The sequence below is a fragment of the Bemisia tabaci genome, chromosome 4 (genome assembly GCF_918797505.1).
Source record: "Bemisia tabaci chromosome 4, PGI_BMITA_v3".
Taxonomy (NCBI): domain Eukaryota; kingdom Metazoa; phylum Arthropoda; class Insecta; order Hemiptera; family Aleyrodidae; genus Bemisia; species Bemisia tabaci.
Window position 1 is genome coordinate 54,644,274 of NC_092796.1, and position 26,181 is coordinate 54,670,454.

General features: G+C 38.7%; 1 protein-coding gene across 2 annotated transcripts in view; it reads right to left on the reverse strand.

Annotated features, from left to right (window-relative positions):
* Positions 1 to 611: 611 nt before the first annotated feature.
* cv-c (RhoGTPase activating protein) overlaps positions 612 to 26,181 on the reverse strand; it is a 235,660-nt gene continuing 210,090 nt past the window's right edge. For both annotated transcript variants that reach the window (XM_072300080.1, XM_072300079.1), the window contains 14 exons: positions 20,355 to 20,426; positions 17,659 to 17,801; positions 12,339 to 12,453; positions 11,690 to 11,883; positions 10,976 to 11,167; positions 10,540 to 10,606; positions 9,722 to 9,794; positions 8,866 to 9,104; positions 7,241 to 7,546; positions 6,492 to 6,805; positions 5,905 to 6,056; positions 4,919 to 5,194; positions 4,078 to 4,257; positions 612 to 2,870 (listed from right to left, as the gene is read on the reverse strand). In XM_072300080.1, the coding sequence (XP_072156181.1) occupies positions 2,756 to 2,870; positions 4,078 to 4,257; positions 4,919 to 5,194; positions 5,905 to 6,056; positions 6,492 to 6,805; positions 7,241 to 7,546; positions 8,866 to 9,104; positions 9,722 to 9,794; positions 10,540 to 10,606; positions 10,976 to 11,167; positions 11,690 to 11,883; positions 12,339 to 12,453; positions 17,659 to 17,801; positions 20,355 to 20,426 (2,438 nt within the window). In that variant the 3' untranslated portion in view covers positions 612 to 2,755. The remainder of the gene's footprint in view (positions 2,871 to 4,077; positions 4,258 to 4,918; positions 5,195 to 5,904; positions 6,057 to 6,491; positions 6,806 to 7,240; positions 7,547 to 8,865; positions 9,105 to 9,721; positions 9,795 to 10,539; positions 10,607 to 10,975; positions 11,168 to 11,689; positions 11,884 to 12,338; positions 12,454 to 17,658; positions 17,802 to 20,354; positions 20,427 to 26,181) is intronic.

Consider the following 26,181-nt stretch of genomic DNA (forward strand, 5'->3'; position numbering starts at 1 on the left):
ACGTTATTCCTTAAAATTTTCAGATATTTCAGATTAAATTCCGAACAAAATAGTCTGAAAAATTGGAAGAAAATAATTTACAATTTCCCCAATAAATTTGTATTTTACCAGAGGAAATTTGGCAGCGCCTGGAGGTTCATACAGCGTTTTTCCTCAGCAAGGCAGATAAGGCCAATTGTCCTTGGTTCTTATTTTACACCCAGCCCCAGGTTACCATTGCTTGAAACCATCAAACTTAGGTCACCTAGCCAGGAATCAAACCTGAGATCTGATCATAGAGCCAGTGCTACAGCCACTAAGCCACAGGAAACCAACAAAATACATACAATCCTCGGTGAAATTACGAGACTACAATAGAATAGAATATTAAGATTTGTCAGGCTTGTTTGTCATCTGCTGTATCATGCTTATATCAAGTGGAATCTGCAACAAGCTGGAGGCTTAAGGCTCTTGAAATTACCGATTGCTCGTTGTTAGTTTCACCCAACATGGGCACAACAGAATGGGAAATGGACAAAACCGACCAGTCATGTAGCTCCATTCTATCTTAGTCTCGTTTGTGAAATTTAGGCTTTTTGTGAAAATGGTTTAACACAAATTAAACACAAACATGAATTGTCAAACTTAATTTAATGTATTTTTAAAATTATTACTTTTTAATAAATTATATACAAAAAATCAAATAATTTGGTTTCAATCAAACAATTGAACAATTTAAAAATAGAACCTCGCTATAAAGTTACACAAAAACAGAAATAAAAATTGGTTTATCACAGAATCATAAATACAATAACAATGGAGTAATATTGTGATGCATGGAGGTTAAGATGAAAAATAAACCAGGAACAGGTGAGTTTTGAAAATTCAACCTTCCATTCTGATGCTTAGATTAGTCCACTCTTTCCGATGAGTTTCCACTTTTCTGTAGCTTAGAGCCAAAGGATTCGCACTTTGAGGTCACCCATTCCAAATATATTACAGAGGACCCTGTTTTCCAAAAATAAATGCACAATTGTTGACACTCTTTCTACATGTTAGAAATGGCTATGAATTTTTTAACAAATAAAAAATCTATGCAAAGCATTTTCAGAATTCGAATAGCTTAATTTTCCACGATATTTCTTTTAATTCTTTTACTTTAAGCTACAAATGTGGGACTAAGATATGCAACTGAGATATGCAGGAGCTCAAATGAAAATATGAATGATACAATCTCATGGAGGCATTCGGTATACAAAACGGACATTAAAGATATTATTATGACTAAAAGAAATACAAAGTTGAAGTCCATTAAATCTTTTGTTAAGCACCAATTTTCAAAGAGGGATTTGAGGGATTTCTATTTTAAAACATAACATACAAAAATAATTTTCATAGATAATAATCAGAAAAATATTTGAGAAGGAGGCTTAATAGAAAAATAGATGCTCCAAAATTCATGGTTAGTCAACCGTATTTATTCTGAACAAAAAAGACAAAAAGGTATCTTAGGCAGAGGATAAAGCCAAAATAAAGAAATTATTGGAATCATTTGTTAGGTACCTCTAAATGTTTGAAACGCTGGACTTGTTTTAACTTGATTTTCCATTTCAAGAGAAATAAGAAAATCGATTTACTTCTCAAAAAGGCTCTTGGAGAATGAATCAAAGTTTTTTTAAGAGTTACACTTATCATTATAGATGTGAACAAATTTTCTGCACAAGATCTGCTAATGTACAATGAAAAATTTAACAAAAGAACTAGATTTTTGGCCCCTCAGTTCAATTTAGTTGGGATATTCTTTTCTAGCGAATAGATATCTTAAAAATAACATCAAAGAAATTGAATCTCATAATTATGATACTGTAAAGAAGAAATAAAATCGGCACAGAACAAGTGTCACCACAACTATTACGTATCAATCAATGAAATATTATTTGCGTCTAAATCAGGAAAATTAGAACGCGCTTATTAGGTATTATTTAGGTACATCACAATATTCATAATGACTCATGCAACATCAAGCTCCAGTTCATTAATTGGATACATACCTACTAAGAGACAAAACAGAAAAATATACTTAGCGGGGCTCAAAAAAATAAATCAATTTCTAACAAAATCAAGGGATTTTATTTACAAGTATTGAATCAAACAATCAACAATGTAACTGATATGTATAACATTATATGGACTAGGTAGCCATTTTTGGGTAATTCAAACAATTATGGTTACTTGCACTTAACATAAAACACAATGGCAAATTCATGATTTACATTTATTATCTAGTTTTTACACTACTATAATACTACACGCACTCTATTCATTTTTGGTAATGATACATTGTAACTGGAAATTTGAAGGCCACTGACCATTTTTTTTCTTTCCAATGAGTGGGTTCTCAAGGATCAACTGTTGACCTTTCACACCTACCGAGGGTTTACCAATCTTAAAAATCTTCTGATTAAGTTCATTTTTTTAATTAATGAACAAAAGGAATAATTGGAAATGTAAACCCCGTTTAAAACAAAGCAAGCTTGTCATCACAAAATGAATTCTTAGAAAAGAATTGCAGAATTTTAAAGGTGTGTTAACTTATTACGATTTTTGGTGATATGTGGTCCAATTCAAGTTCAAGACCCAGGACTTGTTCAAATAATTCCAAGAAGTTCAACGTAAGTAAGGTACATTGTAAAACAATTAAAGTAAAATTAGAAAAATAAAGACTGAAACTTTTTGAAACAGGATTTCCCTTTATTCAGCTATACACAGATTTGACTTACACTTTACTTTCAGGTCCCTCAGTAGTTTGATGGAATGAGTTACGAATTTTCAGTAAAAACTGAGCACAAACATGTCCATAATTTCTGTTGTACCAATCAGGTGTCCTTCCTCTGAAAAAAGAAACACTTCAATCAGTGATAAAATAGAAAAGGTGTCATCTTAGATTTTGAACTAGAAATAGTTGTTAAATTGAAAGAGAGACTATAGACTTGAAAATTTGAGAACTACATAAATACTTAACCCTTTAAATCCTTAATCACTGATTCAAAGCTCAAAATGCAGCATAAAAACGGCGACAAATACAAATAGCAACGAGCATTATTTTGCCGTTTGATCAAGATAACTTTACTTTGAGAACCAGCAGGAAATATCGACGGCAAAACTGCAAAAAAGCATACCTCAGTTGCGATGTTTCAAAATCTCTGTTCCTATTTTATTTCTTAAAAGGAGACCAAATTAACACCATGGCTTGAGATTTTCAGAGAATATTATTCACATAAAGAAGAAAAATCACGGAAGTTTTCAAGTAATTGAATTGAGTAGTTTCCTAAGCAGAAAATAAAATCTGACAGGAAGTTCGCAGAGCAGAAAACCGAGATACGCAACTATGCAGTTTCGCCATCGATATTTTCAGGCATGCCATGGATATTTCCATTCATAATTTTTGCAACTGAATCCATGAATAACCATCATTTTTCATCAATCATTTCCATCACTGTTCCAAAAACTTCAATTTATGCTTAAAAAGCCTGTTTTACTGACAGGGAAAATCTTGATTTCCTGTGAATAAACTTTCATTATGATGTAAAAATGGTCGTCATTTTCTGGGTAGGCTTTAGAAAGAACATATGAATCATAGGCAATCACAAATTCCTTCAGTTTTTTTTTTTTTTTTTTTTTTTCTTTTTGTTCTTCTGGGGCAGATCTGTCTTTTTAATGATTCTCATATACAAGCATCATTTAAAGGCTACTGAAACTTTGATGAGCCGCCTTGGAGGCTAGGTTTTGAGGAAAACAACTTGCTTCCAGCGGACAAAAAGCTCTTTGTACACTTAAAAAATAAGATCCTACGGCTTTTCAAATTCGAGCTTCACATTTTTCTTATGCGTTAATATTACATCCAAAGTAGTAGAGAAGACTTTGGAAGTAACTCTTTTGATAGTCAGTATGGCTCTTTTGAAGCTCTTCTTGCAAGTTTTGCGGAATCAACTTCTCAGTTTAACACTGAAAGGCGAAACAAAGATACAAAGATTACAAAGCACAAAGTGCAAGTGCAAAGTGATCTGCAGTACAAAGATTTGAAAAAATTCTACATACCTTGTGTCAACTCGAGATAGGTGTAAAATTCGAGATCGACCAGACCCACAGGGCTCTATGAGATACCGTGAAGCTAAAGTTATCGCTCTAACAGCTCCTGGTGTAAGAGGGGCGGCATCATACTCAACGGATGTTTCTGCAACAGCACATCCGCCTCTTCCTATATCCCTCCTCCAACTCCTACAGATGAAAAAAGATAAAAAAGTTGGTTTAAATAGGCAAAAATCATTTGGAATATGACTGACCAAATTTCTAATTTAGGAAGAATTGTGGGTTTGGTAAAATTATTCAACCAGGGCTGCTGGGTTGCAGACTTGGGGAGAAAAACGCTCTGCTGAAGTCAAGAACTAAACTCATGGCTTGATGATTTTTGGCCATCGTTTGTAGGTATCCATCCACCTTCAGCGGTGGGTTGATGATTTTGGATGTAGTCATCAGTGCTGCCAGCATGAAAACCAAATGTTGTATGTGCACTGTCTCTTGGAGGGGAATAGCGTTTTTTTGCAACGGTGGTTGGCAATAAAAGAGAAACTTTGACCAAATCTGCGCATGGAAATGCAACTTTTGTGAGCAGAACATGCAAAATTAATGTTCTCTGTGTAACTTAATCAGCGGTGTTTTCAGGGCCCATTCTTAAAAATGAAAAGCACTCGCTAATCAGCTGAGCTTGAACTTGCACCAAATCAAAGACAGCCACTTTAAGGCCTCCCCTTGTGAGTTCCTCTGAGACCATGTAGCCACTAGTGCACACTCAGGCAATTTCTTCTTTTTCTTTGACTAAAAGAACAAGAATAGAAGGAATTAATTGTCTCAAGGGGTACATACAAAGACATTAACAAACCTTATTATTGCAAAATCTCTTGGAGGATGAGGCGGCATGCTGTTCCTGACAAAATGAACTAATTCTGCTGCTGAATCTAATCTTGTGATAACTTTGAACATGGACAAAGCAGGATCCCATAGATGTCTTTCACGTAGTACTCTGTGAAGTAACTCCACGGGTGGCGCTTCAACTTCAATGCTGATACGCCAAACACGTAACGCGTGACCATCTCCAACCTTCTTGTATGCCATATCAATTTTATCTTCATTCATGACTGCTACCCAGCCTCTATTCCTGTAAACATGTCAAAACAATCGTTTTAAATACCTTACTAATGATGATAAACTGTCAAAAACTGGTTCCACAAGCAATGACAGTAGGTAGAATTATACAATTATTACAACCTACATAAACGTTAAAGAAGAGGAAATGAGACTAAAGGAAACAGCCAATTTATTTCAATTTTCTCTTAACTTCTAATACAGCAAATCAACCTTCAAACTTCAAAATATTGATAGGGAAAAAAATGATAAATGATGACTACATTAGAAATGTTGAGAACAGAAAATAAAGGAGGTGACTGAGGTGACTTGAGATTCAAATAAAAAAGTTTTCCAATGTTCAAAATATTACAGATAAAGTTTAAAACGGTGTTGAAGAAATTGCAAAATGTACGGCCAGTCTAGAAAAGACCTAATTTATTTTTTATTTTAGCATTTGCCAAAGCCGCTCTGAACAAATCGCCATTTGTCAAGATATCACCAAGTATCTAGCTCCTTCATAAGTTGTCCAGGTTACAATATTTATCAGCCACACATGAAATGATCTTCCTGGCACATGGTTGTATGAGCACAGTAAAGATAGGAATAAAGTTGAAATAGACAACATTTTACTCATGCGAAAAATTCTCTTCTATGCGAGAATAGAAGCACATAGGAAATATCTAAGTCAGAATTGTTTTGAATGAATAACTTGAGAATATTAAAATTACTTTGCGGACTTACTTTTCTTTAGCATCTCTCATTAAGGCAGTAATGCAGGTTGCCAAGTACCCCTTCCAATCTTGTCCCAACTCGGCTCCTAATTCGCTCAAAGTAATGGGAACACTCGCATCAAGAGCGCTAAAGTGACACTGACCTAAAAGCTCCTCTGATACCTAAAATAGTCAGATAATATGCATAAAAAATCACGAATTTTAGTGTACTGTAAAAGCAGAGTAATTTCAAAAACTAATGGCAGAGTTTTAAATTTTGCAAGAACATTTAAGAAAAGATACTTCAGCAAAAACATCTGTTTCTTTCCATGAAATCATTGCAGCCCCTTCAAGGGATCTGAAAATTATTACTACATAATCAAAGGTAGGTTTGCGTATTGATGGGGGTTCATTCATTCAAGTTTAAACAGACCACAAAAAACTGATTGCTTAGTGCTTTCTGGCTATAAAATATTTTAATTTTTTATCTTTCGTGATTTTCAATTTTTCTTTTTTCTAGTCTATTCTTTCCTTTATGTCTTTTTCATTCTTGAAGATAGCCTGCTTCATGAGATACAAAAACCACAAACTGTTTTGACTGTAATAAAAAGTACTCACCATAAAAAGCTGATGATGATACTTAATTAAATACAGAAGACAATCATGTGCAGCTTTGTTCTGACTGAGTTGCTTGGCATCGGGCATACCGGAGGAGGGTGTTTGCCGTCTTCGTGAGGACAGGGTTAGAGGAGCATGGAGTAAAGACGGAGCAAAAACCAGGGCTAGATTGCTAACTGTCATTTGATTCACATTGCTATGGTCTCCAACATTCTGAAGGAAGTCTAGCAGAGTAAAAAGTGCCTCTCGGTGCTCGTCTGGTAGAAGAAGTAGAGCGCATTGAGCAGTTTCGTGTCTCAAATTTGCTGGGACATCTGTATTAGAAAACACCAAAAATGGAAGATTAATAGGGAAAAATGACTTCAATCTCACCTGAAAATTAAAAGATCCAATGTAAAAGAATACAAGTGGACCTTAGTTGTGACCAAAGCTTACTTATGAACGGGAAACGTAACATTTACGCTGAACAGAAAAGGAGGAGTCCAAGCCAGAGGAAAGGTCCCCTAATCTCTCTTCGTTATTCTATTCCATGTGCCATTTTAGCCCAACTTGTTGTTGCCTGTTCTTTTCACGTAAAGTAAATTTCAAAAATATCTGATTGGTGCTTTGCTTACTCAGCAGACATTGTCAATGATTTTTTCGAAGAAACAAAAGGAAAAAATTAAGCCTTGATAAAGAGTGAATATTATGTAATCGCAAAGCACTTTCTTTTTCGTTTTTTTTTTTTGCAAGGGGAGAGTAATACTTACATTGAAAAATAGCAATGAAAGTTTCAGACAGTTTGTTTGTCAGTAGCGAGTCTGGTAGTTCTCTGAAATACTGTTTCAACATATCAGCCACGTCATAAGCTTGCTGTCCATCAAGATCCATGCAATTACTTTCTGCTTGTTCTTTGAGTTTTTGAATTCTGCTCCGGACCCCTGACTTCCGAAACAATCCAACTTGATCCAAGGCATTCATCCTCAACCAGGATAGAGCTTGTTGAATACATTGTGGTAACGCATCACCGCAGCGTTGCACAGATACAGAGAGAGGAACACCGAACACAGTTTTATCTGAGGAAAAAAATAATTTAAGAGATTGAGGTTCCGCCCGTGCCAATTATTTTTTATTTACTTACTTTCATATGATGCGAAGATACACTTCATATTCTTCAGTAGTGTAAAATAGATTAGAGATCAACTGTGAAAAAAGTTCAGCAGACATTTTCAGAGACTATTAATAGTCTTTAAAAATGTCTGCTGAACCACAGGATGGAGAAAGACCCTGCAAAATGATTAAGAAAATGGCATTTGTTTGTTCAGTGCCATTCACACCTTCATCACACTGAAATTACGTCACCTTATTTGCTTTAATTTAAAAAACAGACGCATTCAATGCATTTATAGGCTTTCGAGGGTTACCTAAAAAATAACTTCTTATAATGGACCAATGTGTAGATTAAAAATGAAGGCCGCACACAACTATTCGTCATCTGAATACCACACAGAATAATTGAGACACATTGAAAATCCAAAAAACGACTCTTCATTCAAAAGAAGCATTTAAAGTTTAGAATTTAGATTAGAATCAGTCAGTTCAAAATTTCCCACTTGTGAAAACAATAAAAATCTGCATAAGTCAAATCAGTCATTGAAAACAAACTTAAATGTTCGATACGTATCAAAAGTTTGGTTTTGTAACATTTTCGATCACTCTCAGGTACAGTCGGCCCCACTTAATTGGGACACATCCGTCCTGGGCGGTTTTGTCCCCATTAAGCGAGTGTCCCGATAAAACAAAGTATTTTGGTAGTATATAAAAGATTCCGTCCTGAGCGATTTTGTCCCAATAAAGCGGCTGTCCCGATTAACCAGTGTCCCAATTAAGCGGGGCCGACTGTATTTATGTTCATTTGATTGTCAGGATAAATTAAACTTATTAAAGCTTTTCCACATGGTAGAAGTTGACTTCTGGTTTTATTAGAGAGCAGAAAATATCGACTGATGGACACAGAAAACTCTTTCTCACTTGTGGGGTGAACTTGAGAAATTTCTATATGTCTACCATATATTGCTGAATTTTCATAAAAAACGGACAGTAATGCTTGATTTGTGATCCTTTGTAGCAGTCAGATAATTTCTCATGAAATATGAAAAAAGATATCAATCGATGATGGATTTGTTTTTCACCTTAGTAGTCCTAGTCTTGTTCAGTTTTCTTGTCGATATTTAAAAGTGAATAAAAGGATATTGGCACTGTATACCAGATCTCAATTCATCAAAGTATACTTGCACTTGTAACCTTGTGATGTCAAAGCTGAAAATAATAGAGAAAGCGAGAGTTCAATCCAAGTATGAAATTTTCTAGTGGACATGAATCATAAAAAAGTTACCTTTGTAATCTGGAGTCTTCACTTTCCTAATAAATTTTGGTAACTCCCAATTCCAGTTGGTTCGATGTGATGGACAATGTTTCTCCATTGTTGCGGTGAGCCTAAGAAGAGCTAGTTTACGTAAAACTAAAAGTTGACCTGCTGTTAGGGAATTAACTGGCTGCCCAACAATTGAATTTGGTCTGACGGAGCCACGTTGGAAACTGTGCCATCTCACGACTGAAGATGCTCCTCCGGGCCTGAAAAGAAATAATAACATGGGTTAGTCTTGGCAGAATACTACATGATAATTGTAGATATATGCAAGGAGAGATAATAGGATTTCTTCATAAAAAATCAGCAATATTCTTTGAAAGGAATCTTCGAGAGACGGACTGGGAGGGGAAAGAAAGAGGAAAAGAGAGAGAGGGTAAATTTCCTTTCGGAGAAAGCTTTGTTTGCTCGGAAAAATATGGTACATTATTATCAAATATCCACTACAATAAAAAGAAATTCCTAAAATCGGTTAAATTTTGAAATTTTTGGTGGAATGGAACGCAATTACTTTTTGAAAGTGATGCTCAAATCAAAAATGTTTAATGTGAGGCAAATCTCAGGGAAAATAGTTGAGTTTTCATTTCAATTGTGAACTTTGTAAGATAACATCAAACTTTCAAATCCTTTATAAATATTCAGTAATATTGGTAATTTTCGCTAAATATGTGCTCACTTTTATGCATTTCATAATAGATTCCACCTTGAGGCCTGATCATCGAAATGTGACTTTTCAGAATTAATTCTAGGGAAATCAGTTTTAAAACAATGAACATTCAAGAAATTATGTGCATGAGTTAGGAAAAAATTCAATAAAAATTACCTTTGTTTTGGGGCTACATCAGAGGAGTCACTGTCTGCAATGGCACTTCCTAGTTCATTGGCATCTAAATCTTCTGCAAAATAGGAAAAGGAAGAAAATCAAACACATGCTTGAATGGCAAAGTCTTTTCGTGAGAGCCGAAAATATTTAGACAGAGCTCACAGTCCAAAAATTTAATATGAGAGGTGTAAAATGACAAAATTTTTTAATAAAAAAGCAAAATCACAAATTTTCCATTGAAGGACCGTTTCTTATTGAAAGGAGAAACTATAAGTTTAAAATATGGTTATATTTTAAGGGAAAACATTGATTTTAAATATGCTTCAAAGGCTAAAATACCTGAAGGTTACCACACCTAAGCAATTCAATTAATATATTTTAGCATTTTGACAGAACTCATTCATTCAGCCAAGTGCTGGAGTTGCTTTTTATAAGTGAATGTAGCATAAATTGAAAAATGTTATCATACCTGATTTCAGGTAGTGTGTGAGTACATTACTTCTTCCTTTTTTTCGCACTTACTTTTTACCTACCAAACTATTGAACTTTACAATTAATTTCTTTAGAGAATTTCCAAAGTTGGCTTGGTTTTCTTATTACCTAGTTATTATGTTATTATGCTATGATGAAAATTAGAATTTACCCACTGAGAAGGAAATATGATAAATTATATTCTTTTCCATATTTGAACTGCAATAAAATTAAGCACAAGATGCTTCAGAAAAGGAGCAAAAAAAAGGTGGGAGGGGGGGGGGGCGAGAAGTATACAAAAAATTGTAAAACTTGATTATGATCAAACTTCTTGATTAGGTACTGACCTGATGTTTGATTACTAACAGGTGAAATCTCGCAGTCCCTTTTGACTACATTTAACGAGTTGAACAACTGTAAAAATATAAAGAGAATAAATTTAAAAGATTGTACAAGAGAGGAGAAATTTCTTGGGAATGATTTTATCAGGATACTTTTATTGAAAATGAGATGAAAATTTCACCTCTGCAAAACATTAAACTTTGACAAAAAATCTCAAAATCTGTTTCATCTGTGAAGCTTCATGGTTTATTGGCTTCCTGGACGTTTGGCATTGTTGTAACAACATAGTTTGTGATTTTTTACGATAAAATATGGACCATTTGAAAGCTAAGAACATCTACGATAAGATTTTTATTGTTTTTGCTGAAATGCCTTTCCTTCCTCAAAAAATGAGATTGAGGTTTTTTTTTGTTCACCTATTCCTTGTAAAGAGTGCATTACCTCAGTATGATTACTGTTGGCATCTCTGAAAATTGAACCTTTCCAGGACACATCTGAGTCTGAATGAGTTGAATGGTCATCTTGACCTCCTCGAACAAGACGAGGAGAGTCAGTCGAAGGCGTGTTGGGGGGCGTCACATCAAAGCAATTCAAATTTTTGACTCTTTGCTCCATATTTGCAACATCAACAACCTGGAGAGAAGGAATCAGAAGAGTGAGTGGTGAAGGAAGATACTAGGAAAAAATATTCAAAGCTATTCTACTGTGCTAAGAAAAGACGTCATGTAACATTCGAGAGTGGCCAGATTCCTTCCTCAAGAATTGTAATTTTTGAAGAGTTACGGATATTTGTCCTTGAAATTTTCAGATACCGCAGATTAAGGGCAAATGACATTCTTTGAAAAAATTGGGAGACAAAAATCCACAAGTTTTGCAGCAAATTTGTATTTTATTGAAGCAAATTTGGCAACCCCTGAGGGCAATATTGAGGTTGTCATTTAATGTCATTAGCACAGGAAATAAAATTCTGAAGTCACTAAAATTAGGTAACTAACTTCATCGAATTCCATTCTTATGAACTTTGTAAAACAAAAGCAGCAAATTAGAAATTTCTGACATTTTTCAAATTTTCAGGAGACAAAAAAATTATTAAGTGCACAAGAATGGAATATTTCACACAAAACTGTGAAGAGAAAACAAAAAATGTTAACTTACCTGAGGAGTACTGATTGTGAGCCCTTCTCGCTGCCTCGTCTTCCGAGACTTGACCCTTCGAAGTAAAGCTTTGGCGCTGTCTCGAAGTCGTTCACTGCCGGATCGTTTAAACTTTGCAGCGAGTAGTTCACTATCTGTTGCAAGACAAGACTGGGGCATACTGCCGAATCTCACCACAACTGGATTAGGAGAAGCTGTAAAAGTATATATAAATGTATTAATATCATTACACTTGCTCTAAAAAACATAATTTCTGAAACAGCAAATAAAACAGTATGTAATGGTGGAAAATATTCTGATTCTGAGTTGTCACAAAAGCGATGAATGTGACAAGTGCAATACAAGTAATAAATAATGTAATAAAAAGTATAATAATAAATGTGTGAAAAAGGGCCCTTGCGGCAGAAACTAAAATTGTTCTGTGCAGCAAAAAGATTCATTTAGAGTCAGAAAAATCTTTTTTCATTTTCTTACACAAAAACGCTTTCTATACTTTCACGAATATGGAGTCTAAATTTCAATTCATAATTCTCATTATCAATACATAATTTTACAGGTTTATAAGGTAAATTCGTTTCTAATGTGTATATCCTGGAATCCTAGATACCATTCCAAGCAGAAAATAGCAGAAGTAAAAAAACTATCTTACCTTGACCTATGGGTTGTACATCACAGACGCGCGACCATCTACGAGACTCTGGCTGGAAAGTCCAATTGTCACTGAGAGCACAGCCTTCTGCTCCATCTGAGTCCGAGTCCTCAACCTATTTGTTATGAAGAGAAAAATGAATGCGAATTACATCAATGCTCTGTAAAATGTTAGTTAACTATTGAATGGGTCAAGCAGGTTTATTATAATTGAATAAAAACTTATAGCAGTACTACTACTAGTACTACTGTTTCCATTTCTACCGTGCTAAGGAAAAACACCGCATGAGCCTATGGACGTTACCAAATTTCTTTTGATAAGCAATTGTTATTGAAGATAACTTAAGGAATATATTGCCTTGAAATTTTCAGGATCATCAGATTAAACTGCTCACAAAATTCTCAAAAACTTTAATAAATAAGGGCTCACACAAGTTTCCCAGGAAATTCTTATTTAATTGAAGGAAATTTGGCAATGCTCGAGTGTTCATCCGAAGTGTTTTTTGAGCGCTTTGTTATTGATATCCGAGCGTAAGAAAATGATATCGGCAATTACACTTTGATCCGACTATTCGTGCTCTATGTGTTGCGTACTAAAAATTGAAGGCGCTTCAGCCACTTTGGCCCATGAAACAGTGCTCACAGCCACACTTAGTCACTACTCGGTGTGGCGGTGGAATACAATATCCTGATACGTGAGAATGGTGAGAAACCTTTGCTTTGCTTTCCTTTTGCCAGTGAGATCGCTAGATCGTAGTGTCAGCAAGTTTCAATCCCAAGTATAACATCAGCTGATGAAAATAGGTACTAAAACTTTCACTGGAAGATTGCCCTATCAACAAGTTTGGTTTGAGACAGATTTTAACGATATCCCTGCGTTTCCTTTAGTCCTTTTTATCGGAGAATTTAATCTAAGCACATATTCATAACGGCAAACCGGCCGCTACTGCATGCTCTGCTTCATGAACTGGAGCGACCGGAGCGCCTTCCATTTTTTCATATGCAACACGCATGTCCACAGAGTGCGAATAGTTGTATCAAAGCGTTGTTATCCACACCATTAAACGCGTTGCTTCTGTTGACTGATATATAGGTAGAATAGGACCATCTTATTCTACCTGAAGTCAGTGAGATCGCTAGATCGTAGTGTCAACAAGTTTCAATCCCATAAGTATAACATCAGCTGATGAAAAAACTAAAATTTTCTTTGGAAGATTGCCTTATCAACAAGTTTGGTTTGAGACGGATTTTAACGAAATCCCTGCGTTTCCAAAAAGGGGCACGAATATACTCTTTTTTCGATAGGCTCTTTATAAAAACGAGGTCACAAATAGGGATGCGTCCTTTCATCATTTTTTATCGACTGTGCGCAAATATTGTCGTGTTGAGGGAAAATGAAACGCCGCATCGTATGCGCCGTTAAAATTTGCCAAATTCCCCTCGATAAAACACAACATTTCTAGAAAACTTCGGAATATTTTTCTTTACATTTTTCAAAGAATTCGATTGGATTTTATCTGATATTTGTAAAAATTCCAAGGAAAGATATTTATAACATTTCTCAAAACGCAATTTGGCTCAAATGCTTGGGGGAGTTTTAGCACCACTCGAGAGTCTATACGGTGTTCTCCCTCACGACAGTATTGAGTCAAGGGCTCATCAAAACATAAACATGACCTCCCATTGCTGCGATATATTGATGGCCAAAGACCATAATCACGCATCTGCATGGTGGTACATCAAGATTTCCGATCCTATTACAGTTTCTTACAGAGAAAGAAGCCAACATCATAGCTTTAGTAAATTTATACAAAATCTTCTACGAACAGATGAGAAAAGTCCAGAATGTTTTCAAGAAATTACGTTGACTACTTTTCCGAACAAAAAATAGAGTAAGACAAGAAGTTTGCGACATCGCAAATGAAGATACGCGGTTTTGCACTTTGCCCATCGATAATTCGATATACGGGTTCGATTGAGAAGGATTGCGGATTGATTTGCTCAGCACACAATTGGCATTCCCCGATGGGAAATATATATCTGCCGCTGCGCGAGGCGATTCCATGCCGCAGCCTCGACGCATGACGGGCGAAATGTCTGCAGCATGAAGAATAAAAATACGCGAGTGAGGTCACATACCTAACAAAACGCTCGATTAGAGTCACTCGACAATTTTTCTTCAATGAAGCAGAAGGCGATAGATGCAATTATCTCCGGGGCATTATTGTCACTTCGTTTGAGAATATTCCTCTTTTACACTCAGATTCAAAAACCATTGTCTTGGGAACACCCTGGCGAGAGACTAGAGGAAATATAGGCATGGTGAGGAATTGGTTGGTAGGTTAACTGCATGACCAATCGACGCGTTTCTTAGACACGGTAAAGGAATCCGCGGTGTTATTAATGATCGTACGATGATGATATGATTTGATACGGGATACCGATTGTGATATTGATAATTCGCAGTGATAATTGAATCAGTTGGAATGAAAACACAGCTACTCGAAAAAATCAAAATGTTCAGGAGACAAAAAACTGCAAAGCTGGTGAAGAAGTTACTATATATGAGAAAAATAGTTTTGGTACGAAGGACTAGGACTTAGGACTAGACTTTTAAAGTGCCTCAAGTTTTTCTTTAATGGTAACTTCTTCGCCTACATTGAAAGTATTCACGCGCCTTCATTTTCAAGTGACACTCAATGCACCGCTCCGGAGTTGGTTTAGTTGCTCGGCCGATTCAAACCCAACTCATTTCCGAAATGAGGGCTCGAGGCTGATTAAGATTCACTAGAAAATTCGATGCTTTCTTTACTGTTTAAAATTTTGGAGTGCCCGAATCTACATAGCGCCCAAAAACCCCGAAGGATATAAATGCGGAGCGGAGTCTATTCTCCTAACGGAGTGACTTACACTATTACGGAGCGCAATCTGTTTGCTGAATGTCATGCCGTTTTATGGTGCTAATTTCACCTCGCATTTATATCACTCGGGGTTTTCGGGCGCTATGTTGACCCCGGCACCAAATTTCACACCTCGATTTTTAAAAATGTTTCGGCAATGGGTCAGTTGCTCTGGTCATGGAATCAAGTTTTGATCTTGATTCATGTAGGTCAGCTAAAAATAAGGAGATCCGTCCAAACAGCGATTTAGTAATAACCGAGATATCGCGCTCTGAAAAATTCGGTTTATGCATAGGCGTAGCTAGGTCATTTTGCTGGGGGGGCCTGACCCCCCACCACTGGGGGGTCTGGGGGTATGGAATATCCCCCAGCTCAATGGGGGGTCCGGAGGGCCTCCCCCGGAAATTTTTTGAAATTTTAACTCTCTTTGAGCGCATTTCGAGGCACTTGTGGCGCTTATCTTCCTTCAATTTCTGCCTAAAAATCACCCAGTTTTATGAATTTTAGGGTTAAAATACTTTGAAATTGCTGCATTCAACAGGTTATACTATTTATAGGCATATGTTAGGCATGGTTGACTAACATACTGAATACAAACTAACATACTACATGTTTACTAATTGCCGAAATATTTACTTTCTATTTGTGACGCATGAAAAATGCAAAAATTGAAAGGTAAAGAAGAAAAAGAAAACACTGTTTGTAATGCTTCTTTTGATGGTATCAGCTTGCTGCGTGCAGTAAAATGAGTAAACTAACAATGTGTTGCGTTCAGTTAGGTCACGCAACTAAACTAACCTTCCGGAGAAACGAGAAGTAGAGCCAGATTTGAAGGCGTTCTAAGCGTTCGGTTGGGTCACGCAACTAAACTAACCTCCCGGCAAAGCGGGAGGTATCGCCAGATTTGAAGGCGTTCTAAGCGTTCGGTTGGGTCACGCAACTAAACTAACCTCTCGGCCAAGCGAGAAGTATCGCCAGATTTGAAGGTGTTCTAAGTGTTCGGTTGGTTCACGCAACTAAACTAACCTCCCGGCAAAGCGGGAGGTATCGCCAGATTTGAAGGCGTTCTAAGCGTTCGGGTTGGGTCACGCAACTAAACTAACCTCTCGGCCAAGCGAGAAGTATCGCCAGATTTGAAGGTGTTCTAAGTGTTCAGTTGGGTCACGCAACTAAACTACCCTCCCGATAAAGCGGGATGTATAGCCAGTATTTGAAGGCTCTCCCGGCGTTCACAAACTAACAGTTAACTAAGCATTCACTAAAACTTGCCAGGTTTCAAAAGATTTTCAGGCAGAACTAACATTTATTTCAGTCATATAAGATTAAGCAGACGACTGCGATGTGAGCCTTATAAATGCATTATATATTTTGCACCAAGGAACTAAAAGTTCTGGCTCATATAAAAAAAAGCAACTATCTGCACCTATCTATCCCCTCTGCAAGAGACTACTAATCATAGGCGTACCTAGGTCATTTTGCTGGGGGGGGGGGGGGGCTGGCCCCTCACCACCGGGGGGATCTGGGGATATGGAATATCTCCCAGCTTCTCCCCCGGAAATTTTTTGAAATTTTAACTCTATTTGAGCGCATTTCGAGGCGTTTGTGGCGCTAATCTTCCTTCAATTTCTGCCTAAAAATCACCCAGTTTTATGCATTTTAAAGTTAAAATACTTTGAAATTGTTGCATTCACCAGGTTATTCTTTTTATAGGCATCCTTTCACGGGCCACGGCGACAGAGACTTACCGTTGAAGGTGTTTTTGCACCATCCAAAATTTCTGGGGGGGGGGGGGCAGATGATACTATTTCTAATTCTGGGGGGGCAGGCCCCCCCTGCCCCCCTTCCCACGCCTCTGAGTTTATGACGGTTGCGTCATCCACCGCGGTAGTGACACCCTTGGCTTCTTCCACCTTGCTTTCATCAGTCAGGGAGACACACATTCGCACTGGTTACTCAACGTGAACCTCGGATTAAAGTAAGGTGGAAGAAACCAAGGATATCACCTCCGCGGTGGACGAAGTCATAAACCGAATTTTTCGGCGCGCTAGCTCGGCTAATTTTGAACGTAGAAAATTACCGTTTGGACAGATCTTATTATTTTTAGCAAATCTACAAGAATCAATCATCAACGCACGATTCTATGACCCGTAAAACTGACCTTCCATATCCGATTCAACCTTTAACGAGTGATACGGACATCTTCCTGGATTTCTTCGATCAGGCAACGGTGGGAGGTGACGGTGACATCAGGGCGGGGATGCTAACCGGGATAATATATTGAGGAGTCGCGGAGGCATTTGAAACTGAGTGAAGGTCGGTGAGAAAAGCGAATGATAAATTAAATAAAAGGCGCGTTTCTCGGGGCTCGGCTCGAGGTGGCTGAGGAGCGGGTGCGAAGCTGACGGAGTGGCAAGTACTTACGGCCCGCTTGCGGAGGTAATCCAATTTCATGTTGGCGCAACGGTTGAGGGCGTGGAGGCGCCGGAACAGGCTCTGCAAGGCGTCCGCGTCCAGGAACGGGTGATCCTTCTGCACCCCGTTTACGTCGATCGGGAACTGCAGGTCTGCAAAAAGAACCGAGTAGTTTCCCGCTCACATTATCCGATAGACATAGACATGTACATGGGTGGACACAGATAATCATAAACGAAGAGAGACTCTCCGTTGCTATCTCGGCAATGGTGGAAGCTTTCATTTTATGGGACTCATTGGAAGAAAAAAAAACACATTGGATCTAGAGTCCATACTCTTAAAAACATCGACAAGAAAAAGTACTCTTGATTCAATCAGAATCTAGCTTAAATCAAGAACCAAGCCTCTTAATTTAAGCGGATTTCCTTTTGATTCAAGCAAAAATCCGATTGAATCAAGTCTTTTTTCTTGTCAATGTTTTCAAGAGTCTGGACTCTAGATCCAATTTGTTTTTTTCCAGTGCTCCAACATTTAACTGATGACCATAGAGTGCATAGAGTCGTAATGTGAATGGGAGAGCTGGTGCCATGTTCTGGCCGACGAGTTCCGGGCCCGGTGTGCGCCGAGCTTCGGTCACTTTTTCGATACATGTTATATCCAAAATAGCGGTGTGGAATACGTAGTAATTCCTATCCTCTTTGTGTAAATCGGATGGCCGTGGCCCTGTGTATCGAAAGCCTGTGATTATGTATCGAAAAAGTGACCCGGCCCGGCGTGACAAAGGAGTCTCGGAAATCGGGACCTGGAAAATGCTTAAAAGTGGCGCCAGCTCTCCCACTTACAGTATGACTCTATGCTGATGACCTACCTTCTAGGTGGATGGTTAACAAGGCCTTGAGGATTTCGTATTGCAAACTGAGGGCGAATTTCCGCGAGTGGATTTGGTCTCCTTTGTTAACCAGACCGGGAGGGTTGCACACCAAAGGAAAGAAACTATCTGCTCAATTCAAGAACTGAACTCAGTTAGCTTGATGCTAGCGTTTGTATCCATCCATTTTTGAGAATTTTGGATGAGGTCATCATTGCTGCCAGCATGAAAGCTAAATGTTATCGGCGTACCATCGCCCCATGAGATTTTCGTCTTGTTGTAAAAGAGGTCGGCAGTGAATCCAAAACTTAAGCAAATCCATTCGCGGAAATTCGCCAAGTTTGATACTTAAAATTGTTTGGCTCATTACGTCACTCGAGACGCATTGTCCTCCTACACGAAGAAAAAAACTTCGTGCGTGGGACCCGAGGTTTAGGTCATATGGATCTCTGAAATTTCCGGATTGAGCATCTGAACACTTTAGGTCTAGCTGTCGAGGTTCGGATCACGCATCCGAAACTTCAGTTCTTACATCTGAAGTACATTGGTTCTCACATCCGAAGTACTTCAGATGTAAGAACTGAAGTTTCGGATGCGTGATCCGAACCTCGACAGCTAGACCTAAAGTGTTCAGATGCTCAATCCGAAAACTTCAGAGATCTATATGACCTAAACTTCGGGTCCCACGCACGACGTTTTTTTCTCCGTGTAGTAGGTATGATGACTGTTGCGGCCTTATGATTGTCCGTAAGGAATTATTGAAGCATGGTCAACGCATGTCTATCAGTCATTAAAAACAACCCAGGCGTTCGGCAAATGACTGGTGCATTGTTTCACAAACGGTTCCTTCCTTCTCGGTTACGGGACACCTCTAACTGGACTGCGTTAAGCAGAGAAAGACCAAGCCACATCAGCTATTGCCAAATGTACTTGAGCAAATTAATTCTTTACATGAAAACGGTTATGCGGATTTTTGTGTAAGTTTCAGTGAGTTTTCTGTATAGTACGAAGGATATTTCTTACAACTTTCAAAGGAATCCGCACAAAAGTTCTCTTATAAAAAATTAAAAGCCCCGATTAAATTTAGCAATATCTGACGTGCCTTGGTTCCTTTCTGTTAAACGCGGTCCAAGTGTGTCAAAAAAATTAGCACACAAGAAAATTCTTCCACCGAAAAGTATAACGGAATGGAGAATTTGCAAGGGTCTGAAATTTGATGAATTTCCTGTTTAAGTGGAATCCTCTGAGTGAACTGAACACGAAGATACCCTTGATTCATAAATTGAGCAATTATTAGAGGAGATATGACAAAATAACCGATTCTGCTAAAATACATGTGTTTAAATGGGAAATGCCGCCAGATGACGTCACAAGGCGGCACATTTTCTCACTTTTAAATCAATTTTTCTCCAATTTCCCATGTCAGAAAAAAAATTATGAAAAATATTGCGAACTCAGCTCAGTAGGCACTTTCAGATGAAGCAATAAAAAAATTGCGTGCAAATTCTCCATTAGTATGAGCATATTTTTGACTCGAATAGTATAGACTTTGGTAGTTAATAAGCGGGAAATGAAATTTAAAATTGGCAAAAAAGCCATATTTGCCAATTACAGTTTTTACGATGGGCTTGTATGAGAGGACCTAGTACACTACCATTCAAAGAAAAATATATAGAACCGTGAGAAGCATGAAAAACAAGAATTTGAATTCCGATTTTGTAATCTTCCTCTCCCCTGCGGTTGCATCGATTTACTGGTATTTTCAAGGGCGAAGGGCGAAAAAATCCCATACCGCCGGAATAAACTCTACGGGAATGATAAATGTGGGTACCATTACCTTGATACATTTGCGCATACTGCGGGAAGCCAGCCGCTCGTAACCATTTGCACGCTTCACTTGCCTCGATTTCTGAAACAAAGAGAGGATAAAATGCAATGAATGCACACGACTCGCAGTGAGCTGCAAAACAGATTTGGCTCATTCATAAAAGAAGTAAAAGGTCGGTTATTGTCGACTAATTAAACACAATGGGACACTCGCGCACGGAACAGAGTTGCAGGCTCCACTCATGCGCCTTCGTAAATTAACATGTCGTAAGAAGGATATTAATATGAACGCGGAAGCTGGGTCAGCGCGAGGACGCTAATGGTCGAAATAAATGCCCATTTTATTACCCTAGAGGAACTCATCGCAAGGTAGGTGGTTTAAAAGAATCAGCTTACAGGGTTTTGTATCTGCTGTGAGGATACTATGCCCGCCTGAAGGGTGAAAGGATTGTGTACAGCCATAGTAAAAGAAAAGGAGGTGTTTGCATTTCGGGCATCTTGGAATTTCTTTTTGACGTAGGACGGTACATACGACTTTTATCATAAATTTCGTAGAAATGGTGTAGTTTACCGAAAAAAGTCATTCTAAATAAAGTGCTTGAAATTCAAATTTTACCATGAGTTAATTCTAGCAAAACAAATCGGACGTCATAGTCCGTTTTTCATACTTTGAATTCCGGATTTTGCTAGCCATGCTGTACCGACCTACGTCACGAGGTAATAAATCCACAAGATGCATTCACCTCCTTTTTTCTCTCTATGGTGTACAGCGGGCTGATTATTAAAATTTATAGACACAGCGATAGACAAAGCATATATAGGGAAAATAGAGCGATCCTATTGTGGGAGTGGCTGGTTAAATGGACAAAGAGGTAAGGAATAGACTAACAACAGCTACTCACGGAGACTCAGAGAAGTCCAAGTCCATCCTGGAAAGAAAAAAACACATTGGATCTAGAGTCCAGACTCTTAAAAACATCGACAAGAAAAAATACTCTTGATTCAATCAGATTTAGCTTAATCAAGAACCAAGCCTCTTAATTTAGAGCGGATTTCGTTTTGATTTAAGCTAAATCTGATTGAATCAAGAGTACTTTTTCTTGTCAATGTTTTCAAGAGTCTGGACTCTAGATCCAATGTGTTTTTTTTTCCAGTGTATTTTCATGGAATAAGAAAACACATGGAAAACAAAAAAGAAGAAAAAAATATTTTAATAAAAAGAATTACCAATGTGTGCAGCTCTAAACTTTTGTTGGTTAACTGATTTATTTTTTGTCTCGAGATTCTTCCTGTGACGTTGAAAAGATATTGATTCCTTCGTTGTCAGTCTCCGACATTTTTACACAAGAGTTTCGTGGCTCCCTCCGATGGACAGCTCTGAGCCGCAAAGGTCGGAAAAAGAATCGCGGGATTTGCATTAAAGCTTGTTCCTGAATTTGATTAGGGTTAAGGTATGGATGGGACGGCTTTTGCCTCAGGAGACTTCAGATAGGAGACGGAATAACTCGAGGTAAAGTTTAGACGCGATGAAAGCTGAGGAGAAAGCTTTTTTAATACAATTTTCTATTTATATATTTTACGCTGAGCTCCTGCTAGAGCAAGGAAATAAAATTCCGGACTGCGATTATCGTCACCTCGCCGCATGATTTTTTTTTATCATAACCAATCGTTTATTTACGGGAGGACACCTTAATTATTGATTTTTATATTTTTTTCTGTCATTTTCTTTTTTTCTTTTTTTTGCTTTTTCTTGTGAAGGGAGTTTACCTGAATAAAATTAACTCGTTTTAAGAGCACTTACATTTTCCGCCTTTTCTGTTCACTGGAAAAAATATTTCTCACGCCCAAATTAAGCTGGAGGCTTGCTGTTTGTTTTGATGAATTAAGGAGAAGCTTGACTATGAACTGTCAACGGGATTTTCTATTAGATCAATACTTTTTTTACAAAAGTTTTTCTCCGAAATTTCCCCCAAAAAAACTCAGATTTTGAAGCATCTAGAAAACAATGTTCCCATCTTTCAATGAAAAAATTCCTCTGACAGTTTATAGGCCTCTTTTGGAACTATCAAATGACACCCGATTATATCGATTCGTGTTCTTTTGTGTCAGACTTTGGTCGGACTTCTTTCGAGAGACCACAACCAAGATACGCCCTTTCTGCACCCAACGCTCAATTAAGCTTGGGCCTAGGCTATTTGAAGTGTATTCAGTTGGCTATGCCATCATGTGTACCAAAGATGCATCTCAAATAACTACAAACTTTCTTTTCTACTTCAGCTTGAAGAATGTTGTGATCCTCTTCCCTCAGCGCAGAAAAAGACCCGACAATTTTTCAAGGTTCATAACGATAAAGCTGACCCTTGTACTCGTTTGGGATACTTCCAGAAACTATACAAAGCGGTTACACGCTCCGAGTGCACGCGCTCACACGCAAAAACGCCGCAGCGCAGACTAGATTCGTAGATAGGATCACAGCACGGCTTGACTTCCCTACTTTATGGGCTTACGCTATTTCTGCGTCTGAGGAGCCGTGGCGGATAATTTCGCTCGTCCTGTGGAGAGGAGAGGGCAGGACCCCGATTATGATCGTTATTACCTACGTGTCGTACAGTGTCCGCTTTTATTGGCTGAAAATTGTTCTCAGTCCGTCGGAATCGGTGACCACATAGTGTGAACGATCGTGAGGCTCGAGTCCCGGAGGATGGGTGAGGGCAGTGAGGGTGCCGGAAATCCTGCGGCTTCAGCATTACGTACTCGTGCAAGAGGACATCGGCTATCGCCACACAATGGGCAAACGGGAACCACCTACGGGCCCGTTCGTCCTTCGGTCTCTCGGGGAAAGGAGGCTAAGAGCCTGAATGAAAGAAGCAGGAATCGCCTTCAAAAATATGACTATGCAACCCCACGACCGCCGCGTTTGAATTGTTACGTCCGTCAAGGTGCCATGATTACAGAGTCTAAGAGCCTGAATGAAAGAAGCAGGAATCGCCTTCAAAAATATGACTATGCAACCCCACGACCGCCGCGTTTGAATTGTTACGTCCGTCAAGGTGCCATGATTACGACTCTAGGTGGGAACACCGTTCATTAAGAGTTTGCGGGGTTCCTGGATAAAATCTACTTTCCCAGGAAACTACAGTTGAAAAATACTTACATACACGATAATCTCATAAACTCATAAGAGAGCCACCAAGAATTTCCATTCCCAGCGCCTATACTTGCCTTTTCTGGAAAGCTTTGATACTTTGTCATATGCTAAAATGCCCAGGCTCTTCGTGTGAATTCTATCACTGCGTAATTGCGACAGAGATACTTTGATAGATCTCAACACAACACGACTTCTCAATAAAGAAATACAAATGTATCGAATTTTTTGGGGCAGATTTCTGAGCGAGGCAAAAACACTATTCCTTTTATTTTGAAGGGGGCTGTTCGAGATTCGCTTGTCCTCCTATCTAGGATTAAATTACAATTTGCTCTTCGAAGAGAGGTAGTAGCCTATGTTTTTGACTTTGGTTTTGATAATAAAATCTTCTAGATGGTAATACAACAGCCGCTTTTACAGCCCTGACGGAGGGCATCAATGGTCGTTAAGGGCAACTGTAGTAGAGGGTGATGTTTTTAACCTTGTTCGGTATCATCGTTAAAATTGGACATGCAGTCTTAGAAACATACTTATTGTTATTTTCTGATCTGAAGGATTTAAAGATGGATACCTCCATTTTATGGCAAGTAACAAGCTATATTCACCGAGTACAATGAAAGTTTCAAAATAAATCGTAAAAAATAGCTTCAAACTTTAGTTGTAACTACGCTCATCGACACTCGCGACGTGTCGAGCCACTTCTATTCATGGAGTCATCCGCGTACAGAGAACCTGGCGACCCTATGTCTGGCGTGGCGAGGGAGCCACAATCGTCCGAGGGGGCGGAGGGGAGGGGACAGATTGGAGCGACACCAGACGCAAGACACGAGCGATTGTATGGAAATGAAACTGTGGTAACAAGGATTACCCTCCACGTCCGATCCTCACCTCGATCTCCGACCCCCCGACAATCGATCCTTCAGCGAACGTCCAGTTACACGGACGCGATATGTATCGAACATCGAGACGCGCCGTAAGGGAGCGTTGAAAACTATCGATCGAAAGCGGAGCGCTGATCCCGATCCTGACTCAACGGGGACCCGGGTGTCTACGCCCGGGACAAGCGAACACCCGCTGCGAGGAGCGTTGGATCAACACGTTATCTGTTAACTTAACAGCTTTATCAGTAGGAGTCAGGCTGACGTGTCGGCTGAGGAAGTACCTTGTCCCGATCCGATCCGATCCACGGGTCCATAGAATCCTGGCTCCTTCAGAAGGGCGAGACCCGGCCGGGACTTTCACGTAACTTGTGGCGCAATTGAGTGTCAAAATGCTCGCGCCGTGGGTGAAGTGTCAAAGGCTCCTCGCTTTTTCGGTCGAACGAGCTCGCGGATACGGAACTTTCTCATTAACTCGAAGGATCGCCTCGCGCCGTGCCAAAGGGTTTGATGTCTGCATCGAGGAAAATTATTGAACCATCTTTACGCAACATGCAGCACGGGCGAGTCCAAATAAGGCACCTGCACAAGTCCCGAGCAAACAGCGAAACCAGAGGTTTCATTAAATGCCTATGCAAATAGCGTTTCATTGCTGCGCTGGAAATTGAACCTGCGGGCTTATTGTTGAACTTTATGTCAGCACGACAAGACATTGAAAATTTATACATTACAAGGTGCGGGTATAGGGGAGATATGTTTTGCTTCATCTTGCCGACATGGCAAGGAAGGGTTTCAACCATCACGGAATCCTGAGTTTTCTTGCCCGCCTTCGATCGCTTTCAATCATGATAGCAAATAAGCGGAGAGCTTTTCGAAAACTTCGAAAAATCAGAAACAATCGTGGCATTCTTTTGGATATTTACTATTACCACCTTGCTTTTTATACTAATGATAATACTCGACTATTCACGATTTCACAACAATGCAATATGCATGGATAGCCCGTTACAAGTGCATTCTAACATGCATTAGTGCTTTATCAATGCGTTATCTGTTGACAAGCAGGTAAAAGCTTTATCAACAAGACGTTGACAGGACTTAACGGTCTGTGATAGGTCTAATAGAGCGAGGGAAACTTTACTTTAACTTGTCGTAGGTTCTGAAGAATTCGTGAGTAATACTAAAGACCTATTTTGCCACAAAGACAGAAACCCAAAAATTCATGTTTACAGAAAAAATGACATAAATCCGATTTAAACTGAGAAGTATGTTTCACGTTTGTCCATTCATATGTTTCTTTGAAGTAAATAGCGGGGAAGTCCGCGAGACAAATTAGACAGAAGTTGCTCCTTTTACGAAAAATGATGTCAAGCGATACGAGAGCTCATATTTTAATGCATTCACAGAAAAATTTATTCCAAATGAGATCAGGGCCAAATGTAGGTATTAAAAAAACTCGGATTAAAAAAAAAAAATTACAAACGAAAAACGCGATAAAATTTCACATTTCCTGTGAGTGTAGTGATTTCTAATTTCGTCGTCTTTCTGTGATACAAGAGACAGCGCCTTTAATTAGTCGAGTTAAAAGAGAAACCAAACACGCAATTGGGCCTGGAACGGCGCGGCGCAGAGAGCAATGATGACGAGAACTTGAGATGAAAAGGACAAGCCCTCGGCGCGGCGGTCCGCATGGAACAGATATTAGCGCCTACGAGACTGCATGAATACTTCACGCATTCCGCCACACACAGTTCGGTCAGCGCGGCGCGGCGGCGGAAGTTAAAACTATTAAACCACATTTATGTTTGTTCTTT